Here is a 24,222-nt window from a genome sequence, read left to right as displayed (position 1 = left end):
GTGATTATTATTTGTAGTTTAGATAACAATACCTTTTTTAATCTTAGACTTTTGTGTCATGAGTCCTTTAAAAGAGAATTGAAGACCTCCATGTGAAAATATGGTTTAAAAAAAAGACCAAAATCCGTGAATTTGCGGGGCTGTGAACGGTGAACCGCAAATGGGCAAGGGCACACTGTATAAGAATGGAAATGTAGTTAAAAAGAAAAAAAATATATAATCAGATTAATCAATTACAAAGTAGGTGCAGTCTGAATTTAAATTGTTCAATTTAATAACAAAAGGTAGTAAGTCAAAGCTCCTTTATTAAAGAAACAAAGCCAGCAGTCAACAATTCCCTACAGGAAAACAAGACAATATTCCTTTTGAAAATATTTATAGCGATCTAACGCTTGCCGATATTTCCTTCTGGCATTACCGTTGATAAGTGGACATTGATGTTTGGAGAAACAACGGAAAGCTAACAAAATATATAAAAACAAAAACAAAATTCTAACTATTCAACAGTTTTAAGATACGGTGATACAGAAGGATCTAAAACTATATGGTATGCGGTCATTATTTTCAGGACACTTATTGGTTAACGTTTAGTACTGGGAATACTCTTTGCTCTCTAGTTTGGCAACGATTCGCTCCAGCTGTCGTTTAGCTTCACATTGAGGGAAGTTACTCATCTCATAGTACTGGGGGGCGATCTTCACCAGCCTGCAACACAAGACAACGAATGATAAACCTCATTTGACCTCACAAAGCCCCACTGTTTGGATTACTGTTGCTTACCACTCGGGTTTGATGTCTGTGCAAGTGCGAATGTAGTTTTTGGTGGTGAGGACAAATTCGTTGTAGAGCACCCATTCGGGCTTGTGGTCCAAAACTGTGGATGGGTGCAGTTGGACCACTTGGTTGTCTTTAACTGTGAGGTAATGACCGGTTCGTTCCAGATGAGCCACCTGCAGGAGTAACCCAGTATATAAACTGCATCTGCTACAATCAAGTAAAAGCTGACAGAAAAGTAACACAGGTAGGGTTACCATCATTTCTCGTGTATGTCAGTTTTTTTTCCACCCCAAAATTGTCAATTCAATAGTGCGTATTATAGATGTAGTATAGCAGGGGAAAATGGGGAAAAACAGGTACCGAGATCTATTTTATTTGTGCACAAAAAGCATTCATCGGTTTCACACAAAATCCCTGTTGAAAGAACAAAACCAACTAAACATGAATTTTACACCAAAAAACAAGATCAAGTCAATGAAAATTTACAGTAAATAAATGATTTGGGCTGTTGCCTTTCACCTTGGCACATGCCACAAATTATTCATAATTCCTTTTCTTGGATTTTATATTTTTATGTCTATAAAACCTGCGAAAGCTGACAATTTCCTTTAGCTTTTCTGTTTTGTTTAGTTAGTGAACAAAATTTTGTATTACACATTTTTCAGCAAGAATGGTTTAGCTGTGCTGATACTAACACGGTTCATTCCGGGAGTGCAAAATACAAAGTGGGGAAAAAAAAAATCCTTCTAGCGCCACAGCGATAAAAATAAGTTTTAGTTGTGGCTAACCCTTACCGCCATGAGGGTGTGCATTGATGTAAATATTTGAATACTGATCAAAATTCTTCAGTGTGCGTGGCTTTGATTAAAAAAAAAAAAAAAAAAAAAAAAAAAAAAAACAAGAACACTTAACGCTTCTTTATACTCCCACAGTTGCCGACCCCGCTAAAGGCACTGCTGCTGTCCTGTGCGCAGTTTGTCTTTATACTTGAGTGGAATCCACGCACGCTGTTTTGTAACAATGCAGTTCTCCTCAAAATCCAGCGGGTCGCTACAGCTGGTATTGCCAAGGACACCACAGGGTGGACTTTCCTCTGCATTTTACAGCCATTTCCAGGAGAAGTTTTTACTTTTCTTTCCGGAAAAAGGAACAAAGAACGCAACAACAATGGCAGCGGTGGAAGAGCATCTGTGAGAATAATGCGCCTTGATGACCAAATAATATGTTCAATCATACTGCAAAATTGATCAAGAAGGCATCGGTGCTGCTGGTCGACCTCATGGGGGAAAAAAATAAAGCAAACAAACAGAGCTCAGACTGTGTTTAATTCACTTTGTATTGGCAGTAATGACTGACTGGCGGATCACAAGTTAATCGTTCATCTTTGTACGATTCTGAAATAAAGGCGTCGTCTAACAAATAATCCCTTTTTTTGTTTGTTTTTGCAAACTATCTACTGGCCCGTGGTTGTAATTTTTATTTTGGGGGGGGGGAATTGCTGTTTTAGTCACAACACCACAAAAGACAAGTGACGCAAAAAGCTGTTTCCAGAACGCGTAAAACTAGCGGGTTAGGTGCCCTCTGGGTGCCTTAACAGTCTAGTTTCTGCGGAAGAGCCAATACTCCAGGCATCCTGAATACTTCACATGCAATAATATTGTACACAACAGTTCAAGGTCTAATTGCAACGCTTCAGGATAGACGATTTACGACATCTTATTGTGTGCCAGTATACACAAATCATTAGCTTTGCCAACACTTTATAAACCAACATAAAACTGATCATGAGAAAAACAATTGAGAACGCAAAACCAATCCAGTAATTTGCAGAGATTATAATAGCTTCAAGCATGTTAACATCTATATATTTAAATCTTAAAGTTTGTGTGTTCATTTTCAAAGAACTTTCTGGAGCAAAAATAGTTTCTTGCACGCTTTTGAATGTTCCTGCGTGTTTTTTTAATAAGTCTCCACTTATAATGTAGAATGTTTCTGCATGTTTTTACTTGTCCTTACTCCCATGTAATAGTTACATTACATGATATGTATTATTAGTTTGGTATTTAAAGAGGGTGTTAAAACCTATGAGTCGTGCAGGAATGTGCAAAATGTGCTGGGGAGTAATTACCCCACAGCCACGCCAAACAAGCAGTTTTCTTGAATGAGTTTATTGAAGACATCCAATCTCAATTGCACAGTGAAAACTGTGTAAAAATGATACAATTCAAACTATTTACACCGATAAGAAAAAAATTAGAAAAACATGGCTACAGGGGTAGCTGACAATTTCAAATGGAGAAAATAGAAAAAAAAAAAAACTTCATTGGCTGCTGCCGTAAATGAACGGACGAAAGGGTTTTCAAGATGTGAGCGCCGAATGTCTTTTTTTCGTCGCGTTTCTTATGTAATAATCAACATAATAGACCTGGAATGACAGCAAAGGCAAGACAGTCTTGTATCCTCTTCTCAGTTTCTACGTCTTCAACTGAACAACAGAACATGGAAATACCAACTGGAAATGAAAGGATGGGCGTGCCTTCTAAACAGCGCAAGACTAAGTAAACAAGAACTAAACAACTAATCATGTGTCACTCAGACTATCATGAAAATGAGTTTACTTTCATTATTAAATGTGAATATGTGAATGACTTCACTATATTTTAACTTCAATGCAATCAATTAGCATGAATATAATAAATGATTTCAATCAATGAACTCCCTGCACAGTTACGGATACATTTACAGGGAGCGTGCAGGAGCATTCAGGGCTGTGCTAGGAGATGGTTCTTTCAAAACGGACAAAGTTTAAGCCAAGTATATAGATGGCTTACCTTCGCCAGGATCCCTTGTTGCTTCATAAAATAGGTAAATCCATGCTGTCTGACATAATCTGCTTCTACTCAACCAGCTAGTAATTTTAGTTACTAATTACCTTTAGCTGGCTACCTCTCGTCAAACATTTGCAACCATGTGTTGAATGAGCCATGCATCCATAACTTTGTACAGTTCATCTGCGGCAGCTGCAGTCTGGCATGAACGTCAGTGCAGCTCCTCAAGGCATTCATTGGACGTAGAGGTTATCGCCCCAGGGGACAGTATGGCTCTGTGATGCACATGATCGAGTGTAACTGTGGCTAAAATTGTGCACATGCACAAGTGCAGAAACTCAAAATGGCAGTGGAACAAAATTAAGCATTTCACCTCACCTGAAAATACTTATTTTTATTCAATTTTATACAAATACAAAAATTACAATTTGTGATTCATTGTTTTAATTGGGATTGAATTACCACTGATTAGTTTATGGGATTAGTAAATATGACTTCGGTGAGTTAAATAAAGACAAAGAACGTGACATTGCTGGGAACAGGACTATGAAAAGAAGCATCTCTTAAACGTGAGGAAAAATGTTGCATCTTACCAGTCCAAAACTTTACAGTATGTTGAGCACATCTTACACCTTCGTCGTCTTCTTTTCCTTTCGGCTAGTCCCTTTAGGGGTCGCCGCAGCATGTCATCTTTTTCCATCTAAGCCTATCTCGTGCATCTTCCTCTTTAACACCAACTGCCCTCAACATCCATCAACCATCTCTTTGGTCTTCCTCTCACTCTTTTGCCAGGCAGCTCCATCCTCAGCGCCCTTCAACCAATACAATCACTCTCTCGCCTCTGGACATGTCCAAACCATCAAAGTCCGCACTCTCGAACCTTGTCTCCAAAACATCCAACTTTGGCTGTCCCTCTAATGAGGTCCTTTCGAATCCTATCAAACTGCTCACTCCCAGCGAGACCCTCAACATCTTCATTTCTGCACATCTTACAATCATTTTTTATGGAATACACGCCAACAGTACTAACCTGCATGAAGAATCCGGTGCATAGCGCCCTGCGGATGTTGATGTAGTAGTCTCGACTAGTGAATTCTGTGCTCCGGCGGGGTAGGTTGAAACGGTCCATGATCCTAGACAGCTGCTGCCGCACGTTGTCGGCAGACATCAGCGAGCGATAGTTGACAAAGTTGTCATAGCACCACTGGTTTGCCTCGTGATCTGGAGAGGATAAAAGGGAGTTGTTTTCTTGGCTTTAAGATTAATACATTGAAGCCCCGCCATTTCACGAGGCAGGATTTGCAAACCCACCGACTCACATATGAAGAGTTTGTTTTCAAAACGAGACATAGGGATTTTTTTCAGATTTATGAAACTCGCGCCAAAATTATCCAGCTCCGAATGGTAGTTATCGGGATACTCTGATTTTTGTTCAAAGTGTGACATATCGTTCTATATCAGCCAAGGAAGATCGCGTTTTATTTCAAAATGCGACATATCGAGATCTTATTTAGAGCAAAATGCGACTTAATTTCGTTCAATCAACGCGCGCTGCTGAAGCAAGCAGCATCCAATCAGAATTCGTCGAGAGGGAAGTTCCGGTATCTTCCACATCATCGTCCATACCGTTATTATTACTACAGACTTATATCCTATTCTGCAGTGTTCTTTCCCCCGACAGCGACAGCTATAAATAAAATCAAAAGAAAGCAGACTCAATGAGTCAGATTTCAAACAGTGAATTTGTGAGTTTGAAACTGATTTCATTTTGGAGATGTGTGTATGAGATCGACTACCTATTTTTTTTCTGCTGGTATCCCTCGCAACCCATATTAACCTTGGTAGACTGGTTTGAAGCAGTTTACTTTCTTAATGATCTCACATCAACTTATAAACAAAATTAATCAACTGAGTGACACAATGCCTGCAGATTAGGATTGCAGAATCGCATACAGATACACAAAATTACAATGATGTAAACTCAGCCTTTCCAAGACCTCATACTGAACAAACAAACTGAAAAACACCTTTTTAAAAGAAATTCCCATTTTTTCATCTCCTTTTTCAACATCTGACATTAGTGAGCTAATTGTGAAAATTGTGACTGGTGACTGACCCTTATTTCTGATACCTAACTCTCTAAATGTGGTGGTCATGGTCTTAAATATTATTTTAAAATGCTTGAAATGTTGAAAGGCAAATAGTTTTCATGATTGCCTATCAAAAGCAACTGATTTTTTTAAAAAAATACAGCTGCTCCTGAAGGTTTAAGTCGAAATTTGGATATGTCTCACTTTGCCAAGAATAGAATGTTTGGATATGTCTCATTTTGGAGAAAAAATGAAATTTGTCATCAAAAAAACTCAGTGAATATTAAAGCCAATATGTTTTTGTAGTATGGTGTTTAGTTACTTTTTAGCATCTCTTTCCATCCCCCAATAGTTAGAAACATAAATTGAGTTTATTGTTTTCACTTCAATACCAAGCCCTTTTCTCAAAATGAAAAAAAAACGGATATGTCTCATTTTGAAAACAAACTCTTCATATGTTTCTGTAGAATATATCGACAATGGAACCTCAATTTAACAAACTAAAAGGCAGAGAAGGGGTTGTCCATTACAGCCAATTGTCTGTGACATTGAATTGACACTTTTTGTGAGATGTGACAATTGTGCAGACATACATCACAAAGACAATGTTCAAACAATACAAGTATGTGCTGAAAAATTCAATTTTGTGGGTATTAGTTCACCACACACAGTGAAATATTTCAAGCTGTTTTCAATTTTGATGACTATGGCAGAAAGGCAATAAAGCCAGTGTTTTACAAAACTAGAATATCTTGACATAGTTCAACATTATACGTTCCCTGTGTCCCAATCTTAATTACCACAATATACTTGCACTTTTCCCTCAGACTTAAAATGCTCAGTCTGGCTTCGTATGCTTCAGAATTATGAGGAAGACTGCAGCTGCCTTGACAGTTGTGGAGAAAAGCATCATATTACACCCAGGGAGAAAAGATGTTAAAAAGAAATTGCAAAAAAAAAAAAAAAAAGGTGCTCACAAAGTGGGGTATCAAAGTACATTAACAGAGCATGAAGAGGAAAGGGAAAATGTGGCAGGAGAAGGTGCAGAAGTGACAGGGATGATCGTGGCATTGAGCTGATCCAAGGCCCCAAGCCCTCTTTTCAGATGAAAGCAAATTTTGCATGTCATTTAGAAATCAAGGTCCCAGACTGAGGGGTAACTGATGAAGCAAAACAAAACAAAAAAAAAAGGCAAGAGCTTTAAAGCCCAGAGTGAAGTTTCCTCAGTCAGTAATGGTTTGGGAAGCTATGTCATCTGCTTCTGTGGGCCCATTGTCTTTTATTAAGTCCATAGTCAACAAGGAAATTTTAGTGGACATCATGCTTCCCACTGTCAATGAACTTAAGACAATGATTTTCTTTTCCAAGATGGTTTGGCACATGCAGTACATGCGTACGTACACAGTAATGAACTTGTCCGTGTGTGACTGATACTCACTTTGCTTGAAGGCGTGGTAGACATTGAGCAGAGTCAAGTGGTCGCCGTCGATGTGGGCGAACCTCATCTTGGACTCATCGGCAGCCTTCTTTGCCTCCGTGGGGCGCACAAAACACTGTGGGACTAAACAAGGTTGGTATGGGCCCCAACAAAGCCGCCCATAGAGATGAGTCAAAAATTCACAAAACAAAGGAGAAAAGCCTAAGACGTGACAGAGGGAAGTGGCACGACCACAGGCTCTGTCGAGGTCGTGGCTGCAAGTCTTAGCTCGTAGAGGGGCAGGTGAATCTCACTAAACCATATTCGGAAAACATTTTGATTCAATTGCAAAGTGTCATGAAAGTTATGTTTAACCAAGACACACTGGTGAAAGGCTTAAAAGTTATTGTTACAGTCCTAGCCAATTATATATTAGGCTTCACATGATCAGGATTTTTGGGGCTAATCATCGATCAGTTAGTTAAAACAACAACAAAAAAAAGATAAGTGATGAGAAGATGGAGCAATAAGTATTTAAATGACCTGTTCATTTATTGTATATACTGGTGTATTTAATTGCTCAAAATATAGCTTCACAATAAACATATCTTTGTTCATCTATTTATGCTGGTGAGGCATAGTGACAAATTAAAAGTGTTCTATTAGATGGCAGTAAGTACATACAGCAATTAAGGCATCTACTTTTTTGTGACATTGTTTGTTGGCGTGCTGAGATTTTTCATTTGTGGTATGTGCATTGGCTCCAAGAAGGTTGCGATTCGGTCCTCTGGTCAGATCATATAGTCAACAGAACGGCAGCACGTCCAGACACAAACACGAGCGCGACCACTAGCTCGCTAAGATACGTAAAGTTTTTCTTGCGAGCTGTATTGTATTTGAAATATGTTAACATATCTCAAGCAAGCCTTACACGAACATCCTGTCCTGAGCACTGGTTACCACCAGCACGCCCCCCCCCCCCCCACACACACACACATTTTGTCCTCAAAAATAGTCTGCTCGATCCACATGTTGTCGTCCCCACATAATGAGTGTATTCAGTTGCATTTGAGTTGAAAAGATGAAGCCCAATGATTGTAAAAAGACGGGATGCACTGGTATCGGAATAGAAGATTTACTGCAGTAGTCTGACAGAGCAAATTTGGGCATTACGTGTTGTCCGTCTCAGCTGTCTTATCTCTCCTATGCCGCAGACATTTTTTTTAAATAACTATTGGCTCTCAAATATTTACAGTACTATGTCAAAAGACAAAATATATATATATATATATATATATATATATATATATATATACATACACACACACACACACACACACACACACTACTACATACATTTAAACTAGCTTCAGGATTCAGATATATAATTAATGCAGTTTTAAAACTGTGTATGTATGATATGTGCAATATTTTCGCCACCATAAGGCAGTGAGGAACAATTTCAATTTTACATATGTAAGCAGAATCTTACATTCCCCTACACCAGGGGTTGCTAACCTTTTTGACTCAGAGAGCAATAAATGCCAAATATTTTAAAATGTAATTTCAAAAGAGTCATGCAATATTTTAAAAACTAAATACAAGGGTATTTGGGCATTTTTGTAAGACCAGCACTTTTAGAACTTATTGTTAATAAGTCTGAATTCCTTTTAATAACATTATGTTCTTGCTAATCAATGATGACAAAAGTACTTCTTAGCAATAATGCGACTTTTGGCGCTGCCTGGTTTTACTGATGGCTTTATTGTCCGTTTCATACATCGTTAGATTAAGCTTCATGCAGGCGATGAGACTTCCATCCGTTAATCGTGAACATAATTCAATTTCAGTTGCCATCATGATGGTCCAATGGTGAACAGTTCTTGCCGACAAAGGCATTTCTTTTATTCGTTTGATTTATCTTGTCTTTATGCAAAGTTGCCAAAATGTTTATTGGCAACATCAAGTATGAATGCTTTGGCATACTCCCCCTCTATAAATTTTGACACACCTCTCTCCACAAAGGCTGTCCATTCTTGTTGAAAACTTGGGTACTCCATCTTTTTTTCTTTGAGCGACCTTTGTCAAAAGTGTTTCCATAAATAGTTGTTCCGACCCGATCTGCGTTTGACCTATTTGCGCCTGCGCACATCGACTGCCACACCAAACTACGGCAACCCCCACTAGGACAAACTGTCTCTGCCTCACTTGCATTGGCTGCACAACAGATATGACATGTCAGTTACTCACATTTGACGGGTGCGAGTTTGCTCGCGCGCCATCGCGCTCGCAAACCTGGAGAGTGGAGCATGAAAAATCACACACCTAAAACTTGTTACGAGTATAAAAAAATATTGAAAGAAGTCACTTATTTTGTGTAGCCTTTACATTAATTTGTTTATTTCATAAAATTTAACTGAACAATCCTGCTCCTAAACAATCAGTATTCACCCAGAAACAGGTAATGCAAGTTAACCATACAGAGCATGTACAGAAGTGATGCCAAAAGTGCATGTGTAGAGCTTCTTCATGTACTGCCAGCGCACTTACGTTGAAAGTCAATCAACATCATGAGCCATGTCAAAGAAAATTCCGTTACACCAGGGGTGCTCAATGCGTCGATCACGAGGATGTTTTGGTTGATCGTGTGACGTCGTGCCCCCCCCCCCAAAAAAAAAGACGTTAGACTATCATCCTCCTCGTAGCTTGATTCAGGTGTGACCAATAAGACAAGGGCACGCACATAAAGGCGTGTTCTAGCAAGCTGGGCTCCTATTTACGGCAGTCGCAGTGTAGCGCGTGCAACCCCCCACCCTACCGCCAACTATCAACCATTCGTGTTTATTCCTTGACAGGCCAGTCCATTTAACTTTTCTTCAGATAAACTCTGTCAGATCAAGAATTTCTATTGATGAAAAATGTTAAATACCGTTTTATATCATGTTCTACTAATATCAGTTGAAATTGGAAATTATCATTTTGGAGTTTGAGGTTAGTTAGTTAATTTACAGTTATATTAATCCAGCAAATTATTTAAAGGTCTTGAGATTCCATTCTTAATCACACCCGCAACTTTATCTGCAAGCATGACTGACCACACCCGTACATTTTATAAATGTGAGTGACTGACATGTACAGTGTGTCGTTTTGAGGGCTCTGCGAACCATAGGCAACCATCAAAAGAGCCAGATAGGGCTCGCGAGCCATAGGTTCCCGAACTCTGCCCTTCACACTGACAGTGTAGGCAAGTCATTAGTTAAAATTTATTTAAACTCACGGTGTCATATCAAAACTGAAATTATCACAGCATAGCAAACAGAATAGCATAACCAGCCAATAATACTGTCTGAAGAAAAAAATTGATACAAAACCTCCACTTACGCACAAACGCTATTCACATCCTTAGTGGAGTGAAGCATACTGGGAGCATTCTGATGAGTGCTGCCAGCATGCTTTGCAGCACTAAGGATACAAATGGTAAATTTTAATGTATATTAAATGGTACAATAATATGAAAGAATTTCTTCGAGAATGTATTATTTTCTCGAGGTCAAAAATTTACATCCACAAAAAGTAATGTGTCCTTAAATAACATGAGGAAACCCAGATGAGGTCATCGATTTGGAAGCTCCTGATAGGTTAACTGATAATGTGAGTTAATTGACAGAACACCTAGGGGTGTATTTAAGGTAACACGTCAAACACACTGCTTCCTTGTTAGAAATAATAGGAAAATCAAAAGAAATCAGCCAGGAAATCAGAGAAAGAATCATGGAGCTCAACAGGTCTGGCTCATCCTTGGATGCATTTTCAAGATGCTTGAAGGTGCAGCATTCATCTGGTAAAACAATTATACATGCAAGTATAAAAATTCATGTGAATCTCCAGCCATTATAACGATTTAGAAGGAGACTGGCTCTCTGTCCAAGAGATGAACATGTTTTGGAACAAAAGCTAAAGACCTTGTGAAGATGCTGGAAGAAGTTGGTAAGAAAGAGTCATTATCCACAGTGAAAAGAATCCTACACCGACATAGGCTGAAAGGCCACTCACCGAAAATTAAGGTATTACTCCTAAAGACACATAAAAAAGATGAGGAAAAAAAAAAAAAACCAAGACAAAGATCTTAACTTCTTGAGACACGTCTAGTGGTCTGATGAAGTGGAGCTGTTGGCCATAACGACCAATGTTACATCTGCAGAAAAAAAAAAAAGAAAACACCATACCAACTGTTAAGTATGGATGTGGGGAATCATGTTGTGGGGCTGTTTTCCTGCAGCAGGAACTAGAGCGCTTCATAAAATATACTGCATCACGAAGAAAGAACACTACATGGAGATGTTAAGGTAACATCTCAAGACAGGCAAGCTAAAACCTAGGCACAAAAGCGTCTCCCAAATGGGTAATAGTAAAATGGTAAAAAAGTGGCTTGAAGATAAAGTCAATGCCTTGGAGTGGCCTTCACAAAGATCTGATCTTAACCCCATCGAAAATTTGTGAGGAGATCTGAAAAGGCGTGTGCGAGCAAGGCAACTCATAAATCTGACTCTGGTACACCATTTCTGTCAAGAGGAATAGGCCAGGATTCCAGCAGAGTACCATCTAAAGCTTGTGGAAGGTTATCCAAAATGTTAGACCCAAGTCATGGAAAGGACATGCTACTTGATACTAAGGAAACGTATATAAACTTTTGACCTCGAAGAAAATATATACATAATAATTCTCATTATTGTGACATTTAACAAAATAAAAAAAAATTGATGATTCTAACAGAGCTGAAACAGGAGAGATTTAGTCTGATTTGACTTCAGACAGTGAGACAAAAAATGGTGAGTTTTTACATAGCGTATGTAGGCTTCTGGCTTCAAACCGTGTGCCCTCTTTGCTACTTTCATTCCGACCTGAAACATAGTAAGAACAATCGTGGTGGTTGCTGACCTCTGCACAGTCTCATTTTGTGCCTACGAACATGGCATATTTTCTTCATCCGAAAGAGTGTCTCTCGCCTTTGGCCTATTTTGGTCATGTTGGTACGAAACGATGCAGCCTATTTCTTTCAGGATAAAAGCTAATAGTCTTTGTGAAGGCATTAATACGAACTTCGGCTCCACACACCCAGACACATCACTATCACTATTTATTCTATCAACTGGTCACATGTCTGACAAAGATGGCAGTGGCCAGTAATTTTTAAAAATAATGTTAAAGTCATTAAATGTGCATGAAAATTCTCCATATTTTTTTTGTACTCCAGGGGAACCACCATGAACAAAGTATAACCTCCCTTAAATGCTTGCCATAGAATGCAGAAAGGATATGGCTGAACCACTCACTCACTTTCAAATCTGAAATCACATCTGGTCCACAGTCTGTTATGTAACATTATGTTATATATTCAATGTATTCAAAGTATCTCAATAACGTCACCATGCAAACTAAAAACAGCACATTTCAAGCTAATTGGGTATTTTATTTTCGCAATGAGTCTTCCTCGGCTGAAGTTTTGGGACCCTTTGAGTCCCCATGAAAACATGTGGATTCTTCAGGGACTAAGTGGGCCCAGTCATGGGCATTACCTGACAGCATGGCAGTGATGGAAAGTATCTCATTGGAGCAGTTAAACTCGCAGCTTGCGATGACCATCTTGGCCAACTGGGGATCGAGGGGGAATTCTGCCATCATGGAGCCCAGCTCGGTCAGGTCACCATCGTCGTTGAGTGCAGCCAAGTAGTTGAGTAGCTCCAAGGCTCTCATCAGTGTCTCGGGAGCTGCAAAGCAGTTGAGTAGATAAACTGTATTACGCGGCACTTAAAAAGGGAATCTTTTATGGTCTTTTGGTGACACCCAGAGGAAAGAAGTCAAAACTACATGTAACTTTACGTATTGTACTGTCTAGCCATCCATCCATCCATCCATCCATCCATCCATCCATCCATCCATTTTCTACCGCTTTTCAGTCAGTTTGGGGGTGGGGGGTAGCTTCAGCAGGGATACCCAAATTTCCCTTTCCTCAGTCACTTCTTCCAGCACTTCCTGAGGGACCCCGAACCGTTCCCAGGACAGCCGAGAGATATAGTCTCCAGCGTGTCCTGGGTCGTCACGGGGTCTCTTTCCAGTGGGAAAGGCCTGGCACACCTCACCGGGGAGGGCCTCGCACACAAACCCCTCGACCACGATAAGGTGACGGCTCGAGTAGGGGGGGGGTAATGTGCATCCAATTTTCACACCATTTCTTTTCTCCTCTCAATATATAAAGATTTGAGCGCTTTGTAACAGAAACTGCCTTACCTGGTGGATCCATGAAGTCAAAGTGCACAAGGTCATCGATGCCCAATTTCTTCAGTTGCAGTACCACTGACCCCAAGTTGGATCGCAGGATTTCTGGGTATGTGTTATCCTGGAAAGAAAAGGAATTTAGTATTTTCTTAAAAGAGTTAATGAAGAAGAGCATTTTACTCTAGCCTCTCACCTGCATCTCTGTTTTGTAGGCTTTTTCTGTATATAGACGGAAACATTTCCCTGGCCGCGTTCTACCAGCTCGCCCTGCCCTCTGCTGGGCAGACGCTTTACTGATGGCGGTGACCAGCAGTGATTCCACTCTGATGCGAGGGTTGTATACCTGCACACACATTCATACCAAGCACATTCGATTGCCGTGACTCCCAAGGTTTTCCTGTCACAAATTCAGGCTACATGACAATGAGTGCTGCATCACCTACCTTCTGTTTTGCAAAGCCAGGATCAATGACAAAGACAACACCGTCAATTGTTAGAGAGGTCTCAGCAATGTTTGTTGACACCACAACCTGGGGGAAAAAAAAAAAAAAAAAAAAAAAAAATCAATAGCATACATGGAGTTATGCAATAATACAATAATTATGGTCGTGCGATGGAAAAAGGTTTAGTGTACGATACAGCATATTTATATTATTTCCATATGTGGGGTTTAGGGTTAAGCTATTTATCTACACTAATGTAGTGTCATAGAAGTAACAACAACTAGTAACTTTAGGTGCCCTAAATGTTACACAAACATTGTAGGAACAATCAACGAAGTTTCATGTACTACAGCTGCAAATACTTGTGTACAGCACTGTTGGATCAGCATGGATGTACATTTTTTACAATACATTATAATGTACACAGTGTCAATTCTTTCAAAACCTCAAAAAATTCTGAATAGGATTCTTCCATTTGATGTGTGTAATCTGGTTTCATATTTATGGAACTAATTAGAAATTGCCATTCATTAAGTTTTTAGTAAAAAAAACTATTTCAGGATATAATATTGGGATACAACATTTTGTTGATACACCACTACATGCATGCAATCACATTTAAAGATGTAAATAAAATATTACAATATAATACAATATATTACAATATAGAGGGAAGGTACATTTATTTCAATAATTTGTTTCAAAAGTGAAACTTTTATGTTTGTTCTCCACACAAAGTGAACTATTTCAATCTAGACACACTGCAGCTAAAGCACAGTTAAGTCAGGTCTTTGATATGGTGTCAGGTCGCTATCAAAACAAGAAGAGCTCAAACTATGTAGAAATGAGTGTAATGGGCGCAATATTAAAATGCTAAATGACAATGTGACAGCAGCCGCCGTGGCAGGCGGCAACTTGGCTGTATGCTGCTTCTTCGTGGGCGCTGCTGCACCCTGAGTATGTTGTGCATTTAAATTGCTACTGTCATGAAATGGATGAATTTTAGTATGGTATTAATGAAAAAACATCAGCCATGAAAATCCTCTCGAGCAGAAGAAAAGGTAAGCGACGTAAAGGACAGGGGTGCCCCCAAGTGGACTCGTTTGTTTCCATTAGTTTTACCTCCGGGAAGGTAGCTCGTTGTTCCTTCGTGTTAGCCAAAATGCCAGCTCATTGCATTGCTGGACATTGCGTGAACACTCGGGAGAATGGAATTACCCTTCATAAGTTGGAGAGAGACCCGGTTCGTTGTGAAAAATGGATTGCACGGGTGCAGAGGACGAGAGCTTCGTGGGTTCCGAATGACTGTCAGACAGGTAGGTGTGTATATAGCTACTAAAAAAAAAAAAAAATAGTTTAGGGCGGACCACGTAATCAGTCTCACATAACATAACAAAAGATCTGCGAAATATGTCGATGTGCGCATTGGATGGCGTCGGGCTGCTGCATGGACGGCGGCGAATCTTAAGAACCCAGCAAAGAATGCCTCACTCAGCCGCTTGCATGCAGTAATGCGCCCCGGGTTGACAGTGTTCGAGTACTTGCGGCGGCTATGAACATCTCCCTAAAAGTAGCACGGCTCGGCTCCGTTATATGCCACCATGGTGCCAAAAATCAGCCACACTGGCTGAGGCGCCGCGCTCGGCGGTCACATCTTCTGCGAAGGCTGCGTGTCGGGCTTTGCGGACAGGGGCGGCTCTGAAGAACCCAGCAGAGAATGCCTCACTCAGCCTCGTGCACACAGTAAAGCACCCCAGCTCGACTGTGTTGCTCATCGCGTACTGCGGCGTCTGTGAACAACCCCCCAAAGCAGCACGGCTCGGCTCCGTAATAAGCCACACCGGCCGGCTGCGATAAGCCGCGATGGCTCATCTACGCTGCGGAAGTGGATCGTACGGGAATGCGGTTTGGCCATGATCGCATATCATCTGAATATGGCTCAAAACCATAGTTTAATATTGCCCTGAGGGCTCTAAACAATAGTGTAATATTGCCCCGGTAACTTCACTCTGTTGTGTGGTGTTGTCCTTTTCGAAAGGAGCTTCCGTGTCAGAAGGGACGTGTTCGTCTCCCATAGTTAGGGTGGACTGCGTGTTTTCATTGGCGAATGTCCGGGTGACGTCACTTACAGAGGATGCAGCCAATATGGCGACCACTTGGATTTCGTAGAATGACACTTCTGCAACTTTGCGCATGGATGACGCACTCTCCGCTCACATTTATTTTTTCATATGGACATTGAAGTGAATAATGTCATATGTATTTTTCATTACAATACCTATTTTAGAATGTTTATAGGGATGACCCACTGGGGCCTCCACTCCCTGAGAAGGGTTGCGTCAGGAAGGGCATCCGGCGTAAAAATTGTGCCAAACATATATATGCGTTCATCTGAGATGATACGCTGTGGCGACCCCAAAAGGGATGAGCCGAAAGGAAAACAACAACAACACTTGGGCTTTAAGCCTTGTTTTTCATGTCACTTATTGCCAGAACGTTGAGTGTTCGTATATGTGTGTGTATTCACAAGCGTCCCATGTTATAGTGTGACTGAGCCATATCAAGTCAAGTTACGTTTTCATGTTTTGTCATGTCCGATTTTTTACATTGGTTCATGTTTTTTGGACCAAGCCTTCATGAATTTTGATCTTATGCACGTGAGCCTGAATGGACCTTTCCGACCTGTCAATCACTCGTACAATAATAGGCAATCGGATAGCCGCATTGTCTTAACCTCTGACTTGGTACACCCCTCTCGCCATATTGTCCCACAAGGTCAAAAGTTGTTGCTAAATGACTGCTTTTCCAACCTATAAATGGGTACCAATCCTTTGTGGTTGACTTTGTGATTGATGTGATAAGGAACTAAGTCTGCTTTTGTTGTTTTTTGAAAAATAGTTGCTAGTGGACTCAAAAAAATTATTAGTTTTCCCCAGCAGCAGGTCTTTGTAGAAGAACATAATTGAAGCCCACCAATCGATGCCACAAGATGGTGGCAAAGTACTATGTTTGTCAAAATTTTGCTCCTCAAATCAAATCTTTGTTCCTTGACATGAAGCCAAGGACATATCTTTACCACATTGGCTTTAGCACAAAAACAGTGAATAGAGAATATAATTGATATAAATCGCCCAAACCTTTATTGAACTACAAAGTAAATCTACCTTTCTTCCTATTGCACCATTAGGTTTCCGTGGGGGTGGTGGCTCAAAAATCCTTTGCTGCTGCTGTGGTGGCAACGTTGAATACAGTGGAATGATTTTGATGTCTCCAACTTCGGGCCCAAGGTCATCCACCTCACGCTTTATTCTTTTGCACGCTTCATCAATTTCCTACAGAAGATAAAATATAGAATTTGAAGAGAATTGAAGAAACAGAGTAGGGGTGGAACACAAGTCGAATTCTCCTGAAGTGGTACAAAATGGAAAAAAAAAATTATGCGTGGGAAAAAAACTTGGGAAATTCTTGGAATGAATTCGACAACAGAATTTCCCATTGAAATCCAACTTTGCAGATGCTCGGTTATTGTATGTATATGTTGTATGACTATTGTATGTGGGTCAGGGTATGTTGCAAGATTTTTCCTCCAACCTATTGTTGTCATGTGTAGGATCTCATATTTTATAAAAGGGTAAAGAACTGTAAAAATAAATTGGTATGTGTGTACCGTGTATGTGTGAAGTTTTAGCTCCACTGGTTTGTCTCTGTCTTTTTGTGAGGCCAAAACAACACTGAAGAAAATGTGATAACCACGTGATACAGGAAAAATACTATTATGTGACAGTATCACATCTTCAACAGGTAATTGCACAGCGGTAAATTTCTCTCAAAACTTATGTAGAAGTTTTCTTTAGAATGTGTTTTAGAATGCTAAAAGTTATTTCATGTTGCAAAAATTTGGAAGTCAACCGTTGTCAAATTAGTTGACTTCTACTGTATTCTCAAGCATGCTCTAACCTCTTGACCAGTGAGGAAGAGAAGACAATCCCCCTCATCTTCTTCACACATGTGAATCTGGATGACTGTGCGAATGGCGGCCTCAAGGTAGTCTCGCTCCGGCTCAGGTGTGTAGAAGATCTCTACCGGGTGTGTGCGGCCAGGAATTGTCAGCAGGGGACAACTGTCAAAATACACTTGGAACTTCCCTGCATCCAGTGTGGCACTCATAACTATAACCTGAGCAAAAAGAGAACTTTGTTCAGCTTTTCTTTTGACTAAACAGTTCCCCAAATATGTCTGAAATGACATTGAATTGATTGGATTGGAAAGTATTTTCTTAGCAACATATTGGACTGAATGAGGAACATGTGTGTTGGTCAACATTACTTTTTTGCTTAACAACCAATTATAATGAGTGCAAACCTGGATACACTGAATAATGCAAGAATTTTTTTTTTACTTTTGTTACCAAGTTTTACAGTTTACATTATTTAAGTAAAATCAGGCATGCACAAGAGGTTATAATGGAAAATAAATGAGTTTTTAAATTTTGCAAAATAATTCATTTGCCTCATCATTGGATGATTTTGTCAAGACTTTTGCACTATTCTAAACAATACTACACTAGTAGTGGAGTTGGTACAGGGTGCTGCCTTTTAGGCAAAACGCCAAGGTTTTGAGTCCTAGCAAACATCACAATACCCAGTCACTACTGGTCCAAAATCCAGATTAAAAAAAAAATGTATATATATATTTTTCCGTACAGTTGGCATGAAAACTCAAGAGGACTAAAAACCAAAGTGACCACTGATTAAAAAAGGTTCCCCACCCTTGATGTCGTGTACTCTACCTTAAGAAACAATATACTGGAACTAATAATGCACATGGAAATGTGTCCAAATGTAAAACTTTTGGTTGTCTATGGTTTAGCATCCGCTCTGCATCAGGGAAATAAATGTTTGCACCCAATTACAACTTGATACTCCCCCAATGTTATAATCAAATATTTAGACTCATCTCTGTGATCACCAACCAAAAGTGTACAAGCTTATATTTCATTCAAAATCAGTCAGCCTTAGGTCATTTTAAGTACATTGAACCTTGTATGGAAATTCTTGGCTGCTTCTGTTTACTATTCCTAATGCCCAAAAATGCATTTGGTTGCGGATGTATCGAAATAAAAAATAGAAGCTTATGGGAACATTTTCTGTGGATGAGTCTATAACTTTTGTTTGCCAATATTATGACATTACTGACAACGTTGGTAATTTTGGTTCCTACAATTCCGATATGAAATCCTAACAGTATTTCATCTCTACTATGAAGGTGTATGACTCCAGGATTTGATTCATTTGAATGAGCGCCCCTCAGGTTCTAAATGTGTGAGCACACAGACATACCTTTAGATCGGCTCGTTGACGCACCACCTCCTTCAGCACTCCCATCAGAATATCGGTGGCTAGTGTTCGCTCGTGGGCCTCGTCTAGAATAATCACTCCATAACGCTCCAGAAGAGGGTCATTCATCGCCTCTCTCAACAACATACCATCTGTCATGTACCTAAAAGAAATAACAGATGACAAAGACGCAAACAGGTGACAAGGTGTGGTTCCTTTAATAAACTAGAGAAACAAGCGACTTACTTCAGTATGGTTTTGGCAGAACTACAGTCTTCAAATCGAATGGAATAGCCCACTTCTTGTCCGAGCATCACGTCCATTTCATCTGCCACTCTTTGCGCCACGCTCATGGCTGCCACTCTCCTTGGCTGAGTACAGGCAACCGCCCTCTTCGGACCAGGAATGCTCCTTACCATGTCAACACACCACTGAGGGATCTAAAAGTAAAAGCAAAAGTCCCATGAGTTCTAAATAAATTAAACCCCACGTTGAATCACATTTTGATGTCTGAATTTTCTCACTTGTGTCGTTTTCCCAGAGCCAGTCTCTCCGACAAGGACAAAGCTTTGATGGCGTGTGATGATGTCAGTGAAGTTTTCCTTGTATTCCCATACGGGAAGCTGTAACCTTTTCTTCAGAATTTCATAATAGCGGGGCGTGTGCGGCAGGTTGGTGAATGGATTGATCTGCTGCTGCATGGCCATCTGCTTCAACTGAGGCATGGCAATGACAGCTGGCATGCTTTTAGGTGCTCCACTTGACGACTTCATCTCTCTTTCACGGTCTCGGTCCCTGTCACGGTCTCGATCCCGGTCTCTATCCCTGTCTCTGGAATGATCCCCGCGGTCTCGATCAGAGTCTCTGTCACGCCTGTCAAAGTCAACAAGTGCAAGGCTAATTTATGTTAATGTTAAACATACAAAAAGAGTGCTGGGGAAATGATCTGTTTAACTGATTAAGTTTGTCAGGACATTTTTTTTTTCAATTGATTTTTTTAAGTTTATCAATGTTTTAACATATACATTAGTATTTCTATATTTCACTTAATTTAAGCAAAACACTGTTTACACCTGAAGTTTGTCCTTTTAATAATCCTGCCCCCTCCACCACCTCAGGTGTAATTTGTGGCATCTTGCATAAGTTCGTCACATTCTTGATAAATACAGTAAATACAAGCATGTAATACTTTGTAATTAATAGTACAATAAATGACACTTTACTCTGATCTGATTGCCGCAATCGTATCGGCTGATAATTATTTTATGCAGATCAGACGATCAGCCTCACTGTCACATTTCCCCAATCTGATCCAAAAAAGACATTTACTCTGTGTCGCGTTCATATATCTTTGAATCCAATAGCTAGTTTATTGTTAGCCATGTCATGCGTCTTGTGATGTAGTACTGTAAATACCGACCGCCAATAGTTTTTTTTTAAAAATCTTGTTGGTGAAGAAACATGTCTTTGATGTGGGAATTTTTTGCAGTGTCCAAGAGTGAACACGAAAGTCTTTTTCAATCTGTGCAAAACTGAAAATCCTAATGGAGGAACATCATCTAAATCCTTTAACAATAAATTTCATCAGGCACCCAAAGAATGTACACAAGGATAAATATGCCATGTTCAAGCAATGCACCACAGAAAAGGCAAAACTAACAACCAAACGGACGCTGACGCAAACAATGCTGGACGACAACCGTCCATGTAGCCAAGACAGTGAGAAAGTTAGAGTTGGCATGTCACTGTTACTGAAAATAATTGAACTACAATAAAGTAACTTGGGCAGAAGGGTGGCGTGTATCGTTGGGACGTTCACTTTACAGTTCTGTGGACTGGGATTCAAATCCCGGCCCTGCCTGCGACATAAGTGCGTAAACAAAGGCCCCAAGAGCTCGGCCGGCCCAGGAGCCGCAGATGGTTCTCCGCCACCGAGGCTCTGCTAACGGCCACCCCGGACGTCGAAGCTTCGCTCGCGGCCCGCCTTTGGCAGCGGACTTTAGCCGAGCTTCGGCGTCCAGGGCTAACGGCCTCCGCCAGAGCTCGCGTCATTCCCGTCCGGAAAACTGTCCACGACTGCCGGCCCGGAGCTTCCAGGGGCCTTTGTTTACGGACTTATGTCGTGCGTAGTCTTCCGAGTAGTCAGACTCTGCATCATTCCAACCGAAGAACCATCCGGATATTCAACATTAATTACAGCCACAGGATCAAATCTGTATGGAAGTATTCCTCCGTCTTCCCGATCAACCGATACTGGTATTTCTTCATCAGATGAGGATAAATATGAGAAATCGGCACTGGGCATAAATTGTGTTCCATGTAATCGAGCCTTTGTTGCGGCATGGAACACGTAGGTCATGTGACTCGCGAAAATGGCAGCGCCCCTGAAATTCTCGATAATCTTCTTAAAACACTATTAAAAGAGATGATTTAATGTCACATTGTCAAAATAGGGTACATATTACATGACCTATTGGATACACTGTTCATGCAAAGCACTGGATTTCCTCTTTCAATGCTAAGTCGATTGGAGACAGCACGAAAATATGTCTTATAGCACGAAACCCAGAGTTTTGTCTGATACTGTTCAACATTTAGAAAGTGATAATAAACGAAGGTACGTGGGAAAATGAGAGACAATTGGCATAGAGGACCCGTATTTAATGCCATAATTGATTTTTTCTCCGATAAGAAATTGGACTATTACCCCATTTGTCTTGGACAACTGGATATACATATGTATCTGGTGAGTAAGTCGTCAAGATTTACACAGAAGAGTTTGAAAACGTATAAAAGTCTGGACGCATATGAATACTTTGTTGCTGGATCTGTTCTCATCAGGAATAAATCCCACATAGTAACGGTTAAGACGACTCGTGAACGCGGATGTGTTCGACGACACGTTAACCCTTGCCGGAATCCATTGATCTTTTCCGCTGTTATTCAATACAAATACCAATATTTAAATAAATGACCTAAGGTTTTACGCAAACTCTCATTCATTAACTATGATTGGAAATAATAAAATAAAATTAAAAAAAACAAAACAGGACGGCGTCGTCTCCATGGAACACACATGGAAGTAATTGCGGTCACACAACCTCCGTAAACCTCTGCAACAGACAGGTTTTTTTTTAAACACGCATTGTTCTCAAACTCATAAACCAAAGTGATATTTGTCAAAAGGAAAATTGAAAACTGAGGTTAGTGAACCAAGTTGTACGATTATTACTTTTTTTGTTGTTGCATATATTCAAGAAGAGGTTTGTATTTCAAATTTTGGCTAGCAGCAAAGGAAAAAAAATCCAGTAATCAACCCACAACAACGATCAACCAAGAAACAGCAAATGAAAAAACATAGGTTGGGTGACTCTGAGGTAATGTTACTACCAATATTTCTGGAGAAGTTGATATGAGTTACTGCTTGGGGGAAGATTTAAAGCTCAGGTATCAAGAGAAATATTTAATCCCAGAAGAGGGGGGAACATTTTTTGACTGTCTTGATTGTTTGAAAAATCGATGAGAATTTGTAATTACATCTTTAAATGAAAATGAACAAATATGATCCATTGTTTTCAAAAGTGAGTGGAAGGTTGTAAATGTGTTAGGAGAAAGGAAAAACAGTTTGAAATCAGAGGATGTGGATAACTTTATGCTTAAAGTCTCAACGATGATATCCACTGAATTTGATAACCGATTAAAAATTTTGATTTTGGACATCTATTATGAACGCAAGCGAAATCAGATGTGTGAGAATAAAAATCTGCATTTTTTATTATGACGTAATATCACCAGGCCACTAGAGCCCAATTCATTTGATCTCTTGGTTGAGCCCTCTGTTGTATTTAATCAGAATTTAAGAGGCGTGCAGACCTAATGTTAAACATTACATTCCGTGAATTGTCTTTTCAACAACACAAGCGGACTAAACACATTAATGTAATCATACGAGCACAAAAAACACAATCCAAACATTCGTTTTTTGTGTCATGAACTGATTATTAACGAAACTCGTAATTAAAATCAATCAAGGTGGATTTGCCCCTTGGGTTAGCGTGCTAGCTATTTAGCTTAGCTAGTTAGCTTCCCGCTAACTTCCTGCACGTGCCTCAAACTCTCAATGGTCACGCCAGCTATCGCGGAATGGATTCCAAACCCAAAACGTATTAGATGAGGCGCATTCAAGATTATCTTAGATGCACGTAGATGAGTCAACTGCAACCACCTAAACCAAAAGATAAGGTGAGCTGCAATATCGCGACTGCCATTAAAACACACCGTCGGCTTTTAGCCAACTAGCAAGAGTCCGCCAGAGCCGACAGTGTTTGAATCTGGCACGTTCCGTTTGCGCCGCACCTACCCTTCAGACCTCTTCTTACTGGAGTAGTCATCGCCCAAATCCAAACGATGTCTTTTGGACATCTTTACTGAACAACAACGTGTACCTTGCAATAATCAATAACGGGGGGGTCGGCCACTACTTCATTGGGTTTAATGCCACTGTGTTTCCTACCGTGTTCTTCCTTGACTATTTTGCTCCGAAGGTGCCGTAGCCGTTCTACACAAATTACTGCCACCCTGTGTTCGGAAGAAGGAGTGCTTCTATTTTGCCAAATCAGACTGTCGAAATACAAAGTTCCCTGACATAATACGGCATTAAATCGCCTCTATTTACTAAAAGGGGGTTAAGCTCTCCTTCTGTGATCATTTGTGATGTTCTAGCTTTTCGTTGTTCTTTTTTCTTTTTTTACAAGAGACACATTCATCATGAGGTGCACTTACATATTGTATGAGATCAGCATGCCAGTGTGAAACGAAATACTGTACTAGTAATAGGTAGTACTAGGTAATAGTGTATGCAGTAATTAGTTAATAATTGGATTCATTTATGCAATGCGAATTTTACGTCTACCACATGCATCAGCGCGAAATTGTTTTTCATATTTCATATAGAAGAACAGAACAAGACAGCTACACCCACACGACAAATAACTAAATAGAAATGAGCAAAAACCAAAATGCCTGCGCTTCACCCTCAGCAAGCGACGCCCACTG

General features: G+C 40.1%; 1 protein-coding gene across 2 annotated transcripts; it reads right to left on the bottom strand.

The window, feature by feature from the left end:
* Positions 1 to 287: 287 nt before the first annotated feature.
* Positions 288 to 23,786, bottom strand: LOC133505629 (ATP-dependent RNA helicase DHX15). 2 transcript variants are annotated; one of them, XM_061828867.1, is made up of 14 exons: positions 23,681 to 23,786; positions 19,692 to 20,040; positions 19,414 to 19,607; positions 19,171 to 19,330; positions 17,789 to 18,007; positions 16,996 to 17,163; positions 13,832 to 13,918; positions 13,582 to 13,731; positions 13,401 to 13,509; positions 12,689 to 12,880; positions 7,134 to 7,256; positions 4,636 to 4,826; positions 781 to 950; positions 288 to 705 (listed from the first exon to the last, which is right to left on the bottom strand). In XM_061828867.1, the coding sequence occupies exons 2-14, from the start codon at positions 19,938 to 19,940 to the stop codon at positions 588 to 590; spliced, it is 2,130 nt and encodes a 709-aa protein (XP_061684851.1). In that variant the 5' UTR covers positions 19,941 to 20,040; positions 23,681 to 23,786; the 3' UTR covers positions 288 to 587. The 2 variants fall into 2 exon arrangements, with proteins under 2 accessions (XP_061684851.1, XP_061684850.1); XM_061828866.1 differs by lacking the exon at positions 23,681 to 23,786 and adding an exon at positions 23,528 to 23,674.
* Between the last annotated feature and the right edge of the window lie 436 nt (positions 23,787 to 24,222).

Source organism: Syngnathoides biaculeatus, chromosome 9 (genome assembly GCF_019802595.1).
Source record: "Syngnathoides biaculeatus isolate LvHL_M chromosome 9, ASM1980259v1, whole genome shotgun sequence".
NCBI lineage: Eukaryota > Metazoa > Chordata > Actinopteri > Syngnathiformes > Syngnathidae > Syngnathoides > Syngnathoides biaculeatus.
Note: the sequence above shows the minus strand (reverse complement) of the source record. Positions and strands in the feature narration are given on the sequence as shown.

Excerpts from the sequence above, each read along its gene's own strand:
- LOC133505629 (XM_061828866.1), bottom strand. The coding sequence starts at position 23,589 with ATGTCCAAAAGACATCGTTTGGATTTGGGCGATGACTACTCCAGTAAG. Across the intron at positions 20,041-23,527 it reads AGTAAGAAGAGGTCTGAAGG|GCGTGACAGAGACTCTGATC; the intron begins GTAGGTGCGGCG and ends TGACTTTGACAG. Across the intron at positions 13,919-16,995 it reads ATGGTGCAATAGGAAGAAAG|GTTGTGGTGTCAACAAACAT; the intron begins GTAGATTTACTT and ends TTTTTCCCCCAG.